This window comes from Taeniopygia guttata, chromosome 3 (genome assembly GCF_048771995.1).
Source record: "Taeniopygia guttata chromosome 3, bTaeGut7.mat, whole genome shotgun sequence".
Taxonomy (NCBI): Eukaryota; Metazoa; Chordata; class Aves; order Passeriformes; family Estrildidae; genus Taeniopygia; species Taeniopygia guttata.
Genome location: NC_133027.1, coordinates 102,744,015 through 102,765,154, shown reverse-complemented (window position 1 = coordinate 102,765,154; position 21,140 = coordinate 102,744,015). Strand labels below are relative to the sequence as shown.

The window sequence follows — 21,140 nt, the reverse complement described above, 5'->3', positions numbered from 1 at the left end:
ACCTGGGGAAAATGCAGGCTAGAAAATATGAAGTGATGCACTTCACAAAGTAACCCATGCTGCAGAAGCCTTCCCTATTCATGCAAGTAATTGTGCTGCCTTTGTGATGCTACAGCTCTTACCTGTGTTTCTGCAGCACATTGTGCTCTGTGCTGCACCTCTGCATATTTCCTTGCCTCCCAATGATCTTGTTCAGACTGTGCCAAATGCAACACAAGCCAGAAGCCCAGGTCTTTTATATGAGCCTGCCCTCTCCAGTTCTAGTCCATGTCTTCTTGGAGTTCATAAGAAGGGCCAGTGATGCTGGCAGCTTCTTCTTTGGCCAGGCAATACTGGTAACACAGGTGCCATTGTGATAGAAGCTGATTTCCAGGTAGGGGAGTTCACTGAATCCTTTCAAAGAAGTGCTTCAAGTCACTAAATAGTTTTGATACTGCTGCTATTACTATTATGTCCATTTCATCCCTGTATTTGAAGAGAATTTAGCAGTGGATTTCTTCATCGTCTTCCTCTGGCCAACTCCTTTCCTGACCTTGCTGACCTACTTGTGAGTCCCCAAGAGTCTCTGCCCTGTGATACTCAGAGTTCACTAGAACATCCCTCGTGCTTGTTGTGTAACAAAGCCACAGCTGTTTCCTGGTCTCTGGGACCCTGTGTCCCTGCAGATAGAATGACAGTATTTGCCTCAGTGGATGTTATTCAGTATTTTCTTATGTTAGCAAAAATTACTAGATTATGAGCTGTCCTCAAGCAGCACATTGTCAAGGATGTCAGCACAATTGAAAGTAAGTGATAGCAACGAGGACAGCTCTTCTACTTCTGGGCTGTCTGTCAGAACAAGCCATGCAGTGAAGTCATAAGTGGGAGTCCTTATTTTATGCTGTGTCTTGCCAGCATTCACACCGGCCAAACAGTGTTGTCAGAGACAGTTCTGAAGAAATGAGGTGGTGGGTTTGTCAGCTATGTAAACCCGGATCAAAGAAAGGTCAAGATGCATGAAGCTGGAATTAGCTAGAAAGGAGAGACACTTACGAAACAATGGGATCATTAAAATCTCTGACTTGTTCTTTGGTTTGATAGTTGTGCAAAATTTTTCCTTTAAAGCTTTATGAGTACATACCAACCTCAGCTTCCTTCTAACTCACTACTAAACCCAGCCTGGACTCTCATGAAACATTGTACCTCTACATGCTAGAGGGGCTCACCCAGTACTGACTAATAGGGGTGCATAAAATAAAACAGCCAAGTCATACTGACTTAAAAACTCATTGGTGAGGATGTTGACATCTGTTCACTGTGGTAGCTTGATGATTAGAACAGTCATTCAAGAGCTGAAAAAATGGCTGAGCTTTCACTGCCCTAAGGTAGCCTACATCTCTTAGGAGAATTTCCAAACTGCTGTTGGGGGAGAGAAATGTGTACATGTTCTCTATACATCCTTTGGAAACTCTCAGTCCAAAAAAATCAGGCTTTGCTGGGCCAAAACAAAAGTGGGAACGTGATTCTTCAGCTCCTGCAATAGTGACAAAGAATCGACTATTTTGGGAACTAGGCTTAGGTTAAAATATTAGGTATTGTAACAAACATGGGAAAGGGGGAAAAAAACAACCTTATATCCCCCTTTTTCATTGTTTTCTGTGGTTTGACTTGGTCAGATTTCTACTTGCTGTGCTGAAGTTTTTCAGTTCTCCTCTCCACCACTGCTCACAGAGATTCCAGCTCCCAAGACCTTGAGAGCTGGGCATCTAGGGACTGGACTGTTGCAGTCTCAACTTTTGGGGCTTAAATCCCTTGTGGATTTAGGACTTTGTTTTCACCTATAAATAGGAGACAAGAGCATTGTTTTAACTCACAGAAGCCTTGCAAGGATAGATAAAAGTAGTATTATCACAGTGATGGTTATCAGAAATGTGTCCTATATAGCCTTCAATGGAAAAATGAAGAGATTATTTATCTGAAGACAGTAAGGTTTAAGTGTGAAAGGCAGGCAAATTATTAACAGGAACTCTTTAGGAGGTGGAGAGAGGGGAAATTTACCTTTTGAGAAGGGAAGGTAGTCAGAAGCAATTCTTAAGCAATTCATGCATAGAATAACACTATTCAGACCAGGGCAGGACCTCGCCTAACATTTGTATTTGCCTTTTTTTTTGGTCATTTTTTGTACTTTCTGATGAAATTTTAAAATATACAATCACAGTCTAATGTAGTGTTTATAACAGACACTCAAAAGCTCTTGCTTTAGCAGTGTGAAATGACTTGGTTTACTTATTTGTAGGAAGGGGTAAAAGAGATACATTGTTTTGGGGAGAAAGTGCTTCAACTAAGCAAAACCCATGGTATTTAAAAGGTATTGTGAGAAACAAAGCAGCTAAAATATCCTGAAATTATATTACTGGTGGATTTCATTCTAAAGAGTGTATAAAAATACATTTAATCATGCTTGTGGAATTGGGCAGTGGATTTAGCCAGCTACAGGTCTGCTTTATTTAAACACACTTGAAGTTTGGAGTAAAAGATTTTGAAAGGGGAAATTGAAACAAACTAAACTCTCTGCAATTAATAGGTAAAATGTCATTTGGTTGGAAGAAGCATTAATGAGATCTATGGATGTGTCAGCAGCTGAGAGTTGATACTGAAAAGTAGACAGTGTGGTGGCCTCCTGTAAGGGCTCTCCTTAAAAATGAGTGCCTCTTGATCTGATGTGGCTGGCCAGCCTTTCTTCCAAAAGCCAGAGGGTTTCTGCAGCTGTGACAGGAGCCACCATCTCCTGCTGCCTGCCAATGCCCAGGGAGCAGCACTGCTGTCTGTCTTGGCTCAGGTGTAGGTTCGAGTTGGCAATCATAAAAAATGTGGCATGCACAGCCCCAGCAAGAATGGAGGCGTGAATCCTGATCTTTTTTCTTTTTTCTCTCTCTCTTTAATACTGATTGAATCTCCTTCTGGCTTGTATTGCAAACAAGGAGTTCCTTCTACTTGTGTAATTGCTATCCCTTAGTTTGGAGTGCTGTGCTGCACACAAGTATTTGAGCTTGCGTGGCCAGCAGTGAAGGCAGCGCTGAGAGGAGCCCGTGTCTGCATTCAGGGAGGAGAGGTCTTGCTCATGTGTTGGTTTGGCCACCTTGGAAGAGGCCTCACATTCAAACCGAGTGCCATGTGGATCAGTTCACGTGGCACAAAGGGTAACAGTTTGGTGGATCTGTCCTCAGTCAAGAGATGAATTTTACCTGGTTAACCATTGTGTGTTTTATTTATGCTCTGAGTAATTAACACTTCTTTAAAAATAAAGATTTACTTAAAATTAAAACCAGGAATAATCCTATTGACTGCAGTGGGAACGGTATCTGGGAAAATTGTGCAGGGGCTGAGGCAATTGGGATTGGGTTCTGAAATGAGTATTTCCCCTAATGCAACCATAGCTTTGACTAATGTCTAACTGATGTGTTTTTTCAAACAGATACTAATTTTGTCTTGGGTAATGCCCAGATTGTGGATTGGCCCATTGTGTACAGCAACGATGGATTTTGCAAGTTATCAGGATATCACAGAGCAGAAGTTATGCAAAAAAGCAGCACCTGCAGGTATTTGAGAACAGATTTATTTTCTGTTAAATAGCTTGTAGTGTTGTGCCTGTTGCTTGAGGAGAAAAGTAATCTGTTTATTCCAGTTTTGTCTTTTATCTCCTGGGGCTACGTCTGTCAAATATGCTTTCCAGGTGAAACAAAATCAAAGAAGAGCCATTTCTAAATAGGTCTCTTTTACAGGGTAAACAAATGGCTTTGTGTCTTTGTCTGGTATCTGACTTGAATTTCTCCATTTATTTGCAGTTTTATGTATGGAGAGCTGACAGATAAAGATACAATTGACAAGGTCCGGCAAACATTTGAGAACTATGAGATGAACTCCTTTGAAATCTTGATGTACAAGAAGAACAGTAAGTAGTCAATTGGTTTGTTCATTAATGTAGGTGTGTAAAGTTGTTAATTACAGTGTAAACTGCAATTCCGTCACCCTGGAGGACAGTGCTTTATCTAGGGCTAAATAAGCCCCAGTTCTGCCACCTGATCTGAAAGGGGGAAATGAGAACATTAGAGATGAAAGTCACTCAGGGAGGGAGAGGAAGTTTTCTAATTTGTTCTGACATTTAGAGTAATTTGTCTGTGATGCTTTAAGACAACACTGAAGATCCCATCAACAAAGGTAGTACACAAGCTAGGTTTAGGCAAGTTTCCACTACAGAGAACATACTTTCTTAGTTTTTAACAACCTGATATAGCAAAGCCAGTATATAGTAATTTTGGAATAAAAAGAACCCATCTTTTGTTTTAGAAACTGAACTACGTCTGATGTTTTCAGATGAAATGTCTTTTGTCTTGGACAAAAAATCCTTAATTTGCATATGATTTTTTCCCTAGGAAATTCAGTCTGTCTGTAAGTGCACATATCAGCAGATGAGCTACTTGCCCCAAACTTGGTGTCTCATCTAGTGGACTATGTCATGCAGTTATTTTCATATACTTAATGAAGATGAAAGTAATAAATCTACTTAATCTCTGTCACCTAAAGTGTAAATACACTGAGATATTCAGCCTAGCTAGATGTTAAGCTGAAAAAATTACATTCTGTAGCTTATTTTGCTCTTAACAATTTTGCCTTCTAATAATGAAGCTGGTACTGCCTGTATGCGGAGTCTCTATGACCCTGCTTTGTGCTGCTTTCCTGCTAGGGCTACCTGCCTCCAATATTTACCTATTTTCTAAAAGCTGATTTCTGTTCCTAGCTCAGCTTGTGGCCGTGGGGACCATATGCAGCTCACATCTATGCATCCAAACCCAAGTAAATAAGCTGCAGTCCTGGGATCTGGGAGAGTCTGGAATTCTCTCTTAGTTATCAGTGATTTGGCACCAAGAGACGATGCAGCTACTCTTCTGTCATGCTGCAGCATATGGCCTGCAGTAGAGCCTGGGGCCTCTCTGTCTTTTATGCAGATTTAAAGCAAGGTAACCGTGGAGTGAGGAATATTTCCTGTCCTGCTGTCCACTCCTGGGGGGAGAGGTGGCCCTGAATGAAGTGCAGCTGTGCGGTAGCTGTGCTGCCATGGCTCTGCTCTGTACACAGAGGGTCACAGGCATGGGAAAAAGGAAAGCACTGAGCTTGCTTTCAAGTTTAACAAACTGCAGAGCACCTCATGTTTGCTAGATTTGCAGCTTTTGAGATACATTAACTGCTGTTACAGAGATTGACTAATAACACTACAGAGTTTTCACTGAAAAATACCAAAAAGAGAACATCCCAGAACTTTTTCTCAATATCACACCACATCACAGATAAACATTGTCCTATTTACCAGTCACTTAGCAGCCAGACTGCTAAGTGGCCTTTTCTTTGTGGTCACCTTACCTCTGCCTGCAACTATGGCAATAGTTCAGATAATGAACCTGATAGGTTCTAACCAGCTCTCAGTTTGAACTCTTGGGAAAGGACCCTGAATTTTGTTAGATATCTTTTTTCCTGCTCTTTGTTTCTTCTGTTTAGTGTCTCTGTTATTTCCTCATTCTATTTTTCTTTTTCAAATTAGCCAGGGAAATAGATTTTTCTTGTTCTTTACCTGTCTACTGCCTCCTTATAAACTAACAGACATGACAAATAGCAATTCTTTTTCCCAGTTTTGAGTTGTTGGATAATTGGTACATTTTCCACAGCCTGCACATTTAATGTAATTCTGGCTGTTTTAACAGTACAGTCTCTATCCTTTTGGAGGAAAAAAGGAAAACAAAATAGGAGTTTTGAGTTAATAATCATGTATGTAGTGCAAGTCAATCTTGTACTTTTGGGAGCAGCAGCTATTTTTTTCTTTCTCTGAGAAACAATTATTCCCTGGTCTTACATGTCAGAGCAGATTGATATTTAATGATGCTACTAGAAGTGATAGGGTATTTTTTTTACATGGCACTCTCCATGGTCATGAGCCAGTGTTAGTATTTACTTGGTTGTCTAATAAGAGCACCCCATCCAGATGTTGAGGTATAGTATATCCACAGATTTCATTACAGTTCACAGTATTAACTCTAGAAACAACATACAGTTTCCTGCCTTCATTATGTTTGCATTTATGGATGCTGCCTCTACCCTTGCTTTGTCCAGTCCTCCCCACATCCAAAAGTGACTATACTCCCTGTTTTCAGAACTTGAAATTAAGATGTGATAGAGATTTGATGATTCCTTGGGCTAGGCCCTGGATAACTTAGCAGATATGTAAAAATCATTGTTATTCCCTGGAATAATTGCTTCCCAGAAATACAGAGCTTCTTCAGGATAATTGGAAGCAATTAGAGCAAACAGGTGCATAGCCACCAGATTTTTGTCTTTGTTGCTTTGATGCCATCCAGTTGCATTCAGTGGGGATTCATTGTCATACCTGGAAGGAGACAAAGTGAAAGCTTTCTTTAATCAGGACTGCAAAATGACAACAGAAAGACTGACAGTAATTTCACATGAGAGCTTCAGTTCCATTGTTTAATTAGATGTGAGCGCCCAGTGATGCTGGAAGCATTGTTTATTTTTATATGGGAAAATTAAAACATTACTAAACCTGAAGTTAGTGGAGATAAATTAACTTATTCCAAGGAACGGTACAGCTAGTGTATTAGAAAATATTTTATATTTAGCCTTAGTCATATCTTACCTTACCTGAATTGCTGTGTTTTAAGCATCTAACTTCTTATGAGACTTTGTCAGCCATTTGTTTTTACACTTTATGGTCAGCCTCATGAGTTAAAAATGGCTGAATAAATTCAGCTTGGATTTTCTTTGTTTTGTGTTTCATCTACAATGTAGGTCTGACATACAGGCAGTGCAAAAGTAGGCTTGTTCTATATGCACTTGCTTTCATTATTGATGAAGTAAATTTATGTAAGAATACAAAATTCACTTGCTTCTATCTGCCTCTGAAGAGGTGATGTCCAATTGAAATCTAACCCCTTTTTCTATGCAGTACTTGACCTACTTTAGTGGAAGAATATTTGAAGTGGGGTGAGCTCATCAAAGGTGAAGTGCACCAAGAGTTAGGAAGAGTCTTCAAGTGTCCCCTGTCTGAGCAGAGGCATTCCCATTGCTTATGGTCTGCAGCTGTGCTGCAGAGGGAGTGTTAAGACACCTTTTTTTTTTTTTGTCTCAGAAGCTCTCTACTGATAGGACCAGCAGAATGCTTGCCAGAATGCTGACTTGGCTGTAGGTAACTATTTTGCACACTGCAGTGCAGTTTGGTAAAGCAGTAGCTCTTTGCTGAGTAGATATATTATGGTGAGAGTTCCAAAGGCTGGGATGCACTTTCAGTTTGTGCTGGGCTTCACTTTCCTGTTTTCTGGGTGCTTGAACATTTAACAAATGTATTTGAAACCAATGTATTTGAAAGCCTGCAGATGTCAGAGAATGACAAATCAACCTAAAATAGTGACTTGGTAGATTCTACTTGCATTTATCTTTGGGACCAGTGCTTTCTATAGTGATTCAAAAGCAAACAACCCCATCCTAATGTATAGGCAGCAAAATTCACTTCAGGGTGGTAGACCTGTGACTACCCACCACTAAAGAGTTTCTCATAACTGTCACTGGTTCAAACCATCTAAACCCATTTATACTTGTGTGTGCTGTGCCTGGTGTGTCTCCAGATGGAAACCTTTGCTAACCCATGTTGTAACAGAGGAAGAGAAGCAGGAAAGAATGAGGGTGCTGGAGACAAGTGACATGTATCCTCCTCACCCTCTCACTGCAGTGTAGCTGCGTTATTTGTCAAGCAGTGTGCACACCTGCATCTCCTGTGAAATCCATCTGTGTGAGTTCAGTTACCTTCAGCAAGGTCAAATTAAGTATTTTGGACTCTGGTAATTCCCACTGGTCATTGTCTCCAAATGTGTTGGCAAGCAAGGCCACCTGTCATCTCCACAAATATGTACAGAATTCCCAGTAGTAATTCGTAAGTATTTTTCCTGGCGTAAATGGACAGAAGATCTCAAAACTTTACTGTGTCTTCTGTATACTCATGTTCTGTTCTTCAGAGAGCTCAGAATCAGGTGAACAGTGCCAGCACTATTGCAGCACAAGACTGTGTGCTGAACTTTGTTTTCTACTGTGCTGTTTCAGTGTCATAGGATAACCCTTGTGAACAGCAATTCCACCTTTGGGGACTAAAATTGATTTTTCTTATCTCAGTATGTAAAGATCTGACCTTTAGAAGCATTAGGTGCCACGGCATCCCAGCACCAGATAGAGAAGAAAGACACAAAGGTAACATCTTTAAAAGTGCTGGGAGTGTATTTTAAAGGTTTACTCTTTAAAAGAGTGGTGAGCTGCAGGTTGAGTTGGTCTGTTCTCATTTGGTACACTCTCTGCTCAAAGCTAGAGTCTGTAGGAAGACTTTTGTTCTTTGTCTTGCATGGTCAAATGTCATGGGCTTCTCTGAACACCTGGATAAAATCTGTGTGGGTATAATAGCTTGCCAAACTCTCTCTGATCACACCTCATCAGCTGGTTTGCTAGTTTGGCATTGGACAAACTGTTCAGTCTGTGTGGGATAGAGAGCAACAATCTCATACTGAGTACCTGGGAGAAGTGAAACTCTAAAAGGGGTGGCTGTAATGGTCAGCCATGCTGTTAATATAACTTAATTCCTGCTGTCTGTATTGCTGCATGTAGGAATTGGTGGAGAAAGGGCACATGTTTCTATTTCCATACTGCTAGACTGTTTCTCTTCAGGACAAAGTGTGTCTGGTGCCTGTTTGACTGAGACATTATCAAGTAATGCAGAGGTTGTGCTGCTTAGAGGAAACTTGCCCCATGCATTAACGGCAGTGTAGATGTCAGCTGAATTGTCAAAACATTTTTTTCCATTGTATTTTAAAAATAGTTTTGGTTTAATTAGTGGAAAGACAAATTGTGTATTCCGGTTTTATTTAAACTATGCTTTTTGTAGTTTTGAAAAACAGTTGGCATCTTTGGTTAAATGGCTCAAGGTATGGGCAAAGAGCACATTTAAACAGTGGTCTGGATTTTCATACAGCCTATTTTTGTTGACAGGAGGGAAAACTTAGGAGAGCTCAATGGTATACATGTGGAGAAGCTGGAATAGAACTTTAATATCTCTTTCAGTTTGATGTGAGAATTTCTGAAAGAATTCAACCAAAGTTAAGTAGCATGTGAAATGCTGGTGTTCCTGCCCAGCAAGAACCTGAACATATCATTGTTGAAAGACACAAGACTGGAAAAAAGGATAGGGAAGAGATATTTGTCTTTCAGGTGGGAAATTGAAAGGAATTCAGACATTTAGAATGTGTTAGTCTGGAGAAGACTTGAGACTTGAATAACAGCCCTTAAAATTGTCTTTGCTTTAGGGCAACACCATAAGTACTGTGCTTAGGTCATAAAAGCCTATCAAGAGCTGCACCTGTTAATTCTGGATTGGCTGCGTAGCTTTGGTACCACGAGCCAGGCTGGTCCTATGGCTACTGTCAGGCATGCATTGTAGATTTTAATTTTTTCTCTGTTGTCCATACTGCTTGTCCTGCAGCTTTGAAGGGACATTCCCTTTTGTAGCATGATTGGTGCTTTGCCACTAGACAAATGCTGGATTCTCTCGCTGCTGATTCCAAACCTAACAGAAGCCAATGTAGCTCACGAGTGTTTACTTTTTGGTTTGTGCACGGGCATTATCACTGAACTTTACCAGGGAGAGAGGTTGCCAGGACTAAAGACAAAATGTAAATGGAAGTAGATGTATTGTTGGAAACACCGGTAAACACTTTCTGTGTGGCTGTGCATCAGTGCAGACTAGGAAGTTATTCTTGTTTTGCTATGAGAACTCTGGAGCATGCTGCAGTTTCACTGCCTGAATAACCACAGGCTGAATCTGAAAATCACATTTTTCATTAAAAGGGCCGTTTTTGTGCCTCTTGCTAGTTATGGTTGTCTGGCTGAGCAGAGATGTTGGCTTTGACACCAAGAGCATGAGGGCTGCCTGTAGGACATTGAAATTCTGGTTTCCGACCTGATTTATAAGTAGTTTATACTTTAGGCTTTCCTGTTTAATAGTTAAATAAACTGTTTAAGAAGTAAAATTCTTCTGATAATTAAACTGGTATGCAGCCCAAAAGCTGAGCATGGCCACTTCTTGGCTGAGCCATTTGGTGTGTTCCCACGTTTCAGATCCCAGTTCTGCTGTGAATGAGCTCCTGCTTGCAGAGCACTGTGGAAAACCCATGTAACCCAGCACTGTGAGCACTCACCTCATGGCTGTATTTTTGTATCCACTTGTCTCCTATTCACAAGAGAACACTGACAAGATGTTAGGGAATGAACAGCAGGGAAAGTACAATGTTGTGGAGGCAGATACAGAATTTTCCATCTACTTATTTCTGTCTTTGTAGTGTTACAGTGTAGATCCCAAACTGGAAGATGACTTCTGCAGGTCCTGTGTGCCATTTTGATTTTGCATTTTGCTCTGATGGTGGTACTCTGGAAATTACAAGGGTACCCAAATTGTGCATTTCATCAAACACGCCTACTTTTAGCTGTCAAGAACATCTGGCTCTATCTTTTAGCCTATGGGGTGTATCTCTAAGTTATACGCTTGTTCTAGGTAAAAAAGGGTTTTGTCTTCCTTCTTCCTATAAATAATGCAACACATGAGTGGGAGTCAAGGGAGTCAGAAAGTAAAAACCCTGCTGATAAAAGCTCCTTGCCCTGCAGCAGCCTTCGACAGGTTATTGAGAAAAGTCTTCTTGCTGCATTCAGAACATGTTCAGAAATTCTTGCAACAACATCCTATAGCATAATCATAAAGGGAAGGTGACATCATGCATCTGACAAATAGCCAGAATAGGAGGGTGAATTGCATCCTTTCTGTGTTGAGTACAGCATCTTCAAAAGCACAGTAGTAAGTTTTTATAGCTATGAGAGGCAGAGAAGAAACTGAGTGTCTAATTCAGCCTCGATGGTTAATATTGTGAGCAGCCTGTAGCAGAATAGCCACACTTGACATAGTAAAACAATACAAAGTGGTTTGGGGAGGGGAAAAAAAATCCCTACTCAAAAAGAGTACATGTAGATAAAGATCAAAAAGCAAGGCTGTATGGCGATCCTGGCTGATTAACAAGTTACAGTGTTAGTGAAGGGTGTTGAAGTGGGTTAAATGGAAAGCAGTTAGTCACCAAGGAGTCTCAGTAAAAGCAGGATATGGATTTGATCAGCCTCAGAATAGTTCACATGTGTAGTTGGGAAAAACAAGTAGGCAATAAGAAATTGAGCTAGGCAATTTTAGGAGCTCTTGAGAAAGGGTAGTGTAAAGGGCGTTACTGTCTAGAAAATTGCTGTTGGCTGCTTTGTGGCAGTGTCTTCTAAGCTCATTAGCAAGTTAGTGATGATTTTACTGGCACGGTTACTTTGCTGAATCTTCTTCTTTCACACTTAGCATGTTTGTTTGTCCATACTTTTTAGGAAAGAGTAGTTCAGGAATTTTAACTCTTAAAAAAAAAAAAAAGAGTATGTTGACCCTTGAATACTTTCTGCCATGCAGGCATATTTCAGAAATGACCACCAGTGATTCCATCTGGATTTCTCTGCTTTTTGAGCAGAGGCCTCCATGCATCATAGACCCTGCTGTTTATAGAAATGGCTGTACATATGGCATGGAATCTCAGCCAGAGTTTGAAAGTGCTTGTGTGTTATGCAGGCACAGTGGGAGCCTTAGGAATTGAACCTGGTTTATGGAAGCTGTCCATGGGTTTTGGAGATGCCCTACCTTTCTGTAGCCAGAAAAGATTGCTCAGCACTGAGGCTGGGAAACAGCCAGGTGAGGCACTGGTAACAACACTCTCTCTTATATTAACATAGGTGGGAAAAAAGTTGCCTTTGTTTCCTTTTTTGGACAGCAACTTGTAAGATATCTGAGGTTTTCTTGCGACCCTTTGACAGCCAGGAAACACAAGCTGCCCTTTACTAAAAACTATAGCATGAAATATACCATGTCACACTCATGTTAAAATACTGAGAAATTCAGGTGAAAGAAAATCTGATTACTAGCACAGAGAAGGGTCCTGTGACTGAGAAAGAAAAGAAATAGTCTTCTAAGATCACTCTTTCTAAAATAGACTTTGCCACATGAGTGACAAAGATTGTGTGGTGCTCTTTATTCTGGCTTTCCCAGAGGGTCAAGCTCCTGCTGATCCTGATCTTATTTTGGCCCCTGGTATGTAGACCCTTCTCTCCTAACAAATCTCAAAAAGGACACATAAAAAAAAAAATTGCTCTCAGCAAGCAAGCCTAAATTCTCTGTCTCTTACTTCTTGTGCTTGCAGAGGCAATGATGAGTTGTTTTCATCATCTCTGAGGGTGTAGGGACAGTCTGAAAACCCATGTACAAACTTCCTGAAGGCTGAGATCTGGAGTGTCCCTACTGTGATGTACCTCAGAGTTGGAGAAGTTAAGACTGCAGACTTAAAAATGGTGCCTTCAGGGAAGTCATGTTATTGCACACAGGAGCCAAGTGCTTTGTTATGAGCCCTCCAATCAGCTTATACTTAAATATCACTAAAATCTGTGGTGAGTCTTGTGAAACAAGTGGTAGACACTGCCTTGTTACATGGAACTTCATTGGTTTCACTAGGATCTTCTTAGCAGTCTCAGGAGAACTGTCAGAAGTATGGAAAGGCAGGGCTGACTGACAGATTCTCTCCTCAAGGTGATCTGTGTGGGTAGAGGTCAAGGAGAAATGGCAGCAGCAGCATCTGAAGGGTCGTGTTTTGGGACCATCTTTTTCTGCGATGTGCAGATTTAATCTCTCAAGCAGTTTTAATTAGCAGTCCAGCTGCTGCAGTAATTAGAAAAGTTCAGTCTTATGCAGTACACTTGATCCCATCCACAGCTTCATGTGTTCTGGTCCTAGTGGCTTACTCTCTCCTGAATTCAGTGGAGTCTTGGTTCACACTGGAGTGATTTGGAGCAGGCTCAGGCCAAGGCAAGCTGCAAAGTCCCCCCCTTGCATGGGGGGACTTGCAGGCTGGGCCAGAGCTCCCAGAGCCCAGCTCCGAAGCTAGACATAGGCTACTATAGTAGTTAGGTCATGGTCTTTTTTAGGGCATTCCTTGTTGGCAGGGAATTATAAAGTTGGCCAAACTGGTCATATTCCTGAATTGAGACTCTGTGTTATGCTCACATCCTAGGCACAGCTGGCATGTTCTCAAATCCTGCAAGAACCAGCAAGACACTCTTGTGTGCAGCCTTTCCACACATGGCACTCTTCTTCCAGGAGATCACAAAGCAGTTCTTAAGTTCAAATGTTAACTTTGCAGGTGAAGTTTAGAAATAGTTTGATTCCTGGAAGATTAAAAAGCTAAGAAGAGACAGAGCAGAAAATGTAAATAACAGACTTGTCAGCTGCTTTGTTATTTTTCCAAATAGGTGTTGTAAAAAAAGCCAACATTAAAGTAACTTTTACAGATGGCTGATTTGAGATGTAAGCATCTAAACTGGCACATTTACTGTACTACCTGCCATTGACCAACTCTTTGATGTGTTTGTTTCCAGGAACACCTGTCTGGTTCTTTGTGAAAATTGCTCCAATTCGAAATGAGCAGGATAAAGTGGTTTTATTTCTTTGCACTTTCAATGACATAACGGCTTTCAAGCAGCCCATTGAGGATGATTCATGTAAAGGTTGGTCTTTTTCACAGTTATATATTTATGCTCCTTTTGTTTGTTTGCCCTGGCCTTGAAAGAGCTGAAGTCCTTTAAATACCCAAGCCAAAGAATTACATGTTAAAATAGCTTGTAGCTGTGCCACTGGGGATGGACTTTGTGCAAGAAATGGCTGCTGATTTATTTAGTGAAATTGTTCTGGCCTGCACTGGAAAGGGTCATTGCTAATGAAAGCCCCAGGTGCTTCAGAATGCCCAGTTTACATAGTAAATAGGTACTGTTCTTCCTTTAAAATACACTGTTAACCCACTCTCCAGCATAGCCCTCAAGGATTCACAATGTTGCTCAACAGCCCTGTACAAATGGTGTGTGAAACTGTATGCAAAACCTGAGGAATCAATCCTGGTTGAGTCTAGCAAAGATCATAATAATTAAATTCTGCCTGACTCAATCTTACTTGTCATTATTATGGGATTTGTTATGTTAAAGTCCTGTTCTAGTTTCCTTTAGCCTATGTGAAGAGATTCCAGTTATCTTAAGTGGAATCAGGTTTAAGCTGTCCTAGTGAGTGAAGTAGCACTGCAGTGTTCTGCTCTTAACCCTTTGCTGAGCTACAGCCTGGAAACTTGGAAGCAAACTCAGCTGTGACAGCAGCATAAACTTTCACTCAGGTTCAGATTCCATCAGAAACAGACCTTTTGTACCCTATGGAGAATTAGAGAGTCTTGCATCCTCTGTGGTAAAAAAGGATGTAAGTTCTCCTGTTGTTTGCATTTCTGTAGTATTTAATAATATTTGTAGTATTAAATTAAACAGGAAACTTACTGTGAAGATGAACTGATTTACATTTGTTCTCAAAATGTTATTCTTTAAAAACATAGTTTCTCAAAAGTGGAAACACCTGTTACCATGAAAAAGGAAGTACAACCTTGACAAACATACCCTCTTTCAGGCTATGTGGGTAATTTTTTTCTCCTGTTAATGTTATTTGTTTGGTTCCTTACTGCTTTAATAAAATCAAAAATCTTAGCTTGTCAGAAAGTTTGGGTTTATTTTTTCCCTGCCTAATGGTGCTCACTGTATACTGATGAGGAGTGACAGCACAGATAAATAAGCATGATGCAGTAAAGCTGGCTCTCATTTATTTGCTGGTAGTGAAGGCCCTTGCTTCATTTAGTCAGTTGATAAGCAGGACTTGCAGTCAGGAGTGGTAGCTGTGTCCTTCTGCTTTCACAGGGATTCCCTAATGTGGGAGAGGTTGGCAGTTCATCCTTCATTTTCAACACAAAGAAACACTAACTTTTTTTTCCAATACAAGTGTGTTGGAGAAAGGGAATGCTAATTTAGTTTTTCTTTTTAAATCTCCTTTAAATCTTGAAATTATGCTGTTCTTGCAGTGAGCATGGTAATTCTCAGTGGTTGCAATCTACAGCAGTATAGGCCCTAAACCTACACATAAATGCATGGACTTGCAGAGGAGTTGATGATAAGGAGAATTTCTCCCTCTGGCCCACGGAAGCTGGCGAAGTGACTACCAGAGGTTGCAAACAGAAGAACTGAATGTATTATTTAGAGGCCACTGGTTTACAGCTCTGCACTCTTTCTCTGAGTGCTATGTCTTTATGTACAGAAGGGCTTGTGCACTAAAATGAGTCTTCCGAATATTATTTCTGGATCTCCTAAAATTAATAAAGTTGCAGAAGTTTCATGCTAGCAAAGAGTTCTCTGTCACTTTATACACAAATCAAGCCTGATATAAATGGAACTACACTTTTTGTTTTCATTCTTAATTTATCCCTTTCTCTTCCATAATATACTTGCTGTAGGAATTTTGTTGAGTGATATTGTATTAATAACCTGATGGTTAGATGAGAAATTTCTTGGAGGAGCTGATTTGTCAAACAGAATTTTACATGTGTGTCCATATCTTTAATGTTAGATCTCATTGTACAATTCTATACTGTGAGAGGGGGAAGAAAAGGCAGGTATGAGGTGTTAGATAATCATCTGTAGTAGGCTCTGGGATTCACAGAGTGGAAAAATTGTTTTGGAAGATCTAAAAAAGGTAAAATTGTACTAGCTTGTTCTAAGAATCATTAACACACATGAGCTTTGAAGAGGGTATATTCTTTGTGTTGTGTACAATGTTACACAGGACTTCGTAGCATGCTTTTGAGAGAGGGCAATTTTCTTAGGAATGTTTCTCATATTCTCAAACCAAATGGACTCTCAATCTGAAAAACTAAAACTGTGAACTGAAAACTGATGGCTAAATCAATTCTTTTTCCTTCTTTCACCTTCAGTCAGTTTAGCAAGTATTTTCTTTTCTGTGTTCGTATGTGTAATCGGTTTCCTATGCTTATAAGTACTTATTATGCAATAGGTTGCCTGTAGATGCAGATATGTTAATAAAATGTGCTATTTGCACAGTTGCAGGACGTTATAGTTTAAAGCATTTAAGGTTTTCAAAATGAATGTCTGTATGTCTATGTAAAGAAAAACACTAAATCGATCATGTTCTTGTACTACATAAAGAGCAACTAATCTGTCAGGCTAAGCCTGCTTAGCTGTGGTATATCTTGGTTTTCTATCACCTGCTGGCAATTTCAAGCCTGATTTTCAGCTGCAAATGATGCAGCTCCTTGAGTGAAAAGTGTAGAGCTGTAATGGCAGGTGTTTGACTATATAAAGATGAATAGGCATCTTTCACCTGAAGGTGACTCAGAGGGATAGAAGGTCCCAGTACTATTTTTCATGCTTAATTTTTTAAATTGATTAATAATATCAGACATTGGAATAGGTGAAATAAGAAAGTCACATAAAAAAGTAGACTTTTCATTGTGACTTTTTTTTAAGTGATTCAAGTAATTTAGAAATGTTTATTTTATGATTTCCATGGAAGGTAAGTAAGCTTGCTTTTAAATACAGCAGCTTTAAAATAGTGCATTCTAAATAAAACTGCTTAAAAATAGTGTCAGTGATGTTGATAATTTTTTTAAACAACCTCTTTCCACTTTTTCCCCTTTGCTTGCCCCTTGGAAAAAAGTCAGGGAAACATAAAAGAGGTTTACTTGAATAAAAGAAGGCAAAATCAAGCTATAGCATAGATAAGTTTGGCTTGTCAAGTGCTAGGTTACCTTCTTAGCTGAATTTTAAAGTTTGTACTGTATTTCGAATTAATGCATTTTGTCTGTATGTCTTGCCTGGTTTAAGATCAAGCACACCATGTATGAGATGCTTGAGAATTAAGTATAAAGTGGAATGCATCGCTTTAATGCAAAGCAATTATTTGTGCAGACAAATAGAAACTGTACTTGCACTCTGGCTTGTTAGAAGTTTGCCTCAACAGGTTTTGAATGTATGAATACGAGGTGAACATATCTAGAAGCATCTATGCTGTCTCATAAGAGCTTGAAAACTAAGCTTTGGATCCTAATTTTTGCTTTTGATACTTCATTTATATACAAAGAGGCAGTCAAATTCAGCATTGCTGAATCAACCATTGCTGAATGGTTGTTGTCCTACAAGATAATGTAGCCTTCTGTGCTTTGTAGCAATCATCAGTTGCTGTCTCCTCTGCAGAAGATGCTTTATTTCATGTTGCAGCTAAGCTGTCCTTTGCATAACAAGCAGGAGTACAGACACAAAAAATATTTTGTTTGTGTCCTTCATCTTAATTCAGGGGAAATTTCATGTTTCCTCTTTTTTTTATCTTTTTTGTTTCTGGAGGTTTTTGGGGGGGGATTTTTGGTTCTGTTTTTAAAGATGTATTTATATGAACAGAGCCAGTGTTTGAAATATTTTGATTAAGATATACTCTGCTTTCGTCTGGATGAAATGTTTTCTTAAAAAGAGGAAACAAATGAAGGGGAAGTAGTGAGTATATTAAAAACTTCAGTATGCTTTCCCAGTCCAGATGGAAAAATAATACTGTTTTAGTCATGAGTTTTCAAAGAGAAGGAGCACTGAAGAGAACTGGATGGATGTAAGCAAGGATCTTTCATGTGTGGGAATATAAAAGTGGCTTGCATGGAGGCAAGAACTGCTGGAATCTTGATTTATTCACATTTACACAGTGTGTTAACAACAGACCTGTGAACAAACAAGCTTGTTCTCTAGCAGACAATGGCTTCTTGTTCTGACTCTCTGAATTATGTAAGTCATGGATCAGCAATGTGGCAACAAGGGTTCTCTAACTGACACAGTTCCCAGTGTTTGAATTCTTGAGTTATCAGGAATGAATAAAGAAGAGTGGTAGGAAACAAATAGCTGCCTACAAATAAATAATAAGTGCTTTGTGCTTGAGTATCAACTTAAAAATACAGAAAGTTCAACTTAAGGCCATTGTTAAATGAAACTTCGTGTTTAAAGAAGAAAAGTTTTGATGCCATAGCACAAAAGTATATTTCAATGCCATATTTCCACATGAAACAAATCTCAGGGGACAGCTTTTGTAATCATCTTGTCTTGGGTGTTATCAGAAGCAATTTCTATTCATCTTTTTGCAAAAAAAATGGTGGAAAACTGAAAGAAGATCATAGAATGCAAGAGTGCTGAAATCAGTGCTGTTAATCTTGAAGGCTTTCCATCATTTTGAAGCTGGAAACATTTTAATGTCGTCACATTGCTTTGTCTGTGCATTATATTTTCTGCAGAACCAAAAAAAGAGACCAAACATTGATAAAAATGGGTTAAAATCAAAGACAGTGCACAGGCAAGCACTACCATGGGGTGGTATCCAGCTTTATGTTTGGTTCCTGAATTTCAAGCTGTCTTCTCTTCTTTCTGAGCTTATCTTGTTTGAGGATTATATATGCCTGTATTAGAACCACCTAGGATCACTAGATTTTAAATTTAATTTATATTTTCTCTGTTTCTAGAGGAAAACAGTGGATGCAGGGCTATACCAACTGCTTGTATTGAAAGGGAATCCCAGTCCATATCATCTGGTCCCTCTGATTTAGCAGGACTGACACCAATATATACTTACACCATTTTGAAGCTTAGTTCCTTGTCTTGGAAAGCTCCATGACCCTTCAAGTTTAGTGTTTATGTTCAGTCCTATGACTTAAGTCCATTACTGGGCCTGTCTTTGTTGGATAGATAAGTGACCTGCTGTTGGCTGTGTCTGTCCTTAGGGTTCTGGAGGAAAAACTGAAATAAATTCAACAGGTACTGTTGTCTTTTCAGGCATTACTGGAGATGTTTTCATTCAAAAGGTTTAGCACTGGCCTTCTATTTATTTCCTTTTTTTCTATGCCACAATCTGCAGGTCTAACTGTATGTTGGAGTTGCCACATTTTTATCTTTTTCTTCCACAAAAACCAGAACCCCAAAAGGCAATACAAGGAGGAGAGTGTTGTGTGCTAAAGGTGAAATTCTTACACGTTGCACATGGATTCGGTGCTTGGTTTTAGGCAACCATGGCACAGTGGTGGGAGTATCACCAAACTGGGCTCCCAGGTGTGGTACCCTGTGTGTGGAGAGAATAAGGGTATGTACTCCCAGTTTGTGTCCACACCCCTTTAAAAAGCCAAGCTGAAAAGTAACACGATCTCTTGCCTAGAACAGTTATATTGCTTTCAGATCAGAGTTTGGAGTAGAGGGTGAATCTAATGTTTGTGGAAACAGTTCTTTTGTGAGCCATTTAGGCACCCACAAGTGAGATGTTTAGCACCTAGGGCAGAGGAGATGCTTGCTGGGGATGCTGAGGAGAGAGGAATGGGTTAAGCTGTGCCTTCAAAAGGAGATGACTCCTGGGAAGAAGGGGGGACATCCGAAGGTGCTGAGCATTCATAGGCACAAGTCATAGCACAGAGTTGTCTGGCAGTACTTTTGTGCAAGGAAGTTGAAGTGAGGTGCTTCTTTTTCATCCTCTGTGTATGTCTGAATAACCCAATTCTTAGAACAATGTTTGGAAGAAAATGCACACTGAAAGTTTGGCCTCAGCTTTTGAACCAAATTTCGCATCTTCCAGGATGCTCTCCCCATCAATCCGGTTCGAGTTAGTAAAAGCAGCTATGTTAGCTGGCATGAGAAACATTTAGCGCGTGGTAAGGGAGGCAGGTTTCGAGTTCCCGGGCGAAGCTGGACCTGCGTGGTCCGTTCTGTATCCTGGTGTTTGCAGGCAATCCCCGTTGGTTCCGCTTCAGCACCACGGCCAGCGCCGGAGCGCCCGGCCGGGCCGGAGGGGCGGCGGCCGCCGGTGCCCCTCGGAGCGCATCCCCGGCGGGCCGGGCACCGGCCGAGCCCTGCACTGGGCCGGGTGAGGGGCTGGATGCACTTGAAGCTCATAAAGCCAGCTGTATCTGGCACGTATCAAAAGTAGCACGGCCAGCAGTCAAGGAAAAGGATTCTGCCACTCGGCTCCAATCTTACGTGACCACAGCTGGAGTACTGCGCTCAGCTCCGAGTCCCCAGTAAGAAGGACCGGTTGAGTGAGTTTAGAGGAGGGTCACAAAGATGCTCAGAGGGCTGGAGCACCTCTGCTGTGCAGACAGACTGGGAGAGTTGTGTGTGCTCAGCCTGAAAAGAAGACCCCAAGGACACCTTATAGCACCTTCCAGTACCTAAAAGGGGTCTACAAGAAAGCTGTGTAGGCAACGTTTTCCAGCCAGAACCAGGTTCTCATTATAAACTGAATCTTCAAAGTGCTGAGCATCTTTTGTTTGAGTAGGAGATGAGGAGCAGGAGCTCAAGAGCTCCCAGGTGGTGCTAGCATTTTTCAAGACTGGGACTAAACACACTGATATTTTCCTTTCAGTATACCAAAAATATCCAGATGTATACTCTGCCTATCTGTTATGGCAAAGTACTGCTCATAAAGATTATAGTTGTAGCTAGCTCTTGTGACTGCCATTGAAGGTCTTCTATTTTGAGGGATATTTGAAATAACTGTAAAAACCATTCTGAATTAAAATTCAGCATATGACTTCTCTGCCAGAAGCTGCTAAATGTTTAATTCGAGTTTGAGAAAATCTATTAGTATATTCCCCCTTTTGTTTCAAGAGAGTAAAATTAATGGTTTTGTTTTGCTTTTCTGCTCTGCTTTTTGTTATCTTATATATATTTCTCTGCTTATTCCAGATCTATGCTTGATGCATCTAAAGCTAGATTCACTTGTGTTACAGACAACTGTAATTTTCATTGTGCATGATTCTAGCCTTACATCTTGATTAGTCTGGAGTGTCTTCTGCAGTGCTGTGAGATCCAAATCTGATCATTAGCTTTAATATGAGATTATTGTATAGTGGACATTTAGCCTTGCAAAATATGCAGTTCATGTGGCAGAACTTTTGTAGAGTCATTGAATACAAAGTCACAGCAGTCATAGGTTTTATTACTGTACCATGCTGACTTTTCTGACTTGCTTATGTCTGGTACTTGGTTAAATTATACTCCCTTCTAGTCAGTATTAAAGCAGATTGCTCTGTTTTAACAACTTTTTCTCCCTT

The 21,140-nt window shown here is 40.3% G+C and overlaps 1 protein-coding gene across 2 annotated transcripts in view; it reads left to right on the top strand.

The window, feature by feature from the left end:
• Positions 1 to 21,140, top strand: part of KCNH1 (potassium voltage-gated channel subfamily H member 1) — a 175,762-nt gene that overhangs the window by 7,794 nt on the left and 146,828 nt on the right. For both annotated transcript variants that reach the window (XR_005980009.2, XM_041715421.2), the window contains exons 2-4: positions 3,455 to 3,578; positions 3,825 to 3,931; positions 13,576 to 13,704. Coding sequence is in view for 1 of the 2 variants with exons in the window: in XM_041715421.2 (XP_041571355.1) it covers positions 3,455 to 3,578; positions 3,825 to 3,931; positions 13,576 to 13,704 (360 nt within the window). In the remaining variant the exon portion in view is untranslated. The remainder of the gene's footprint in view (positions 1 to 3,454; positions 3,579 to 3,824; positions 3,932 to 13,575; positions 13,705 to 21,140) is intronic.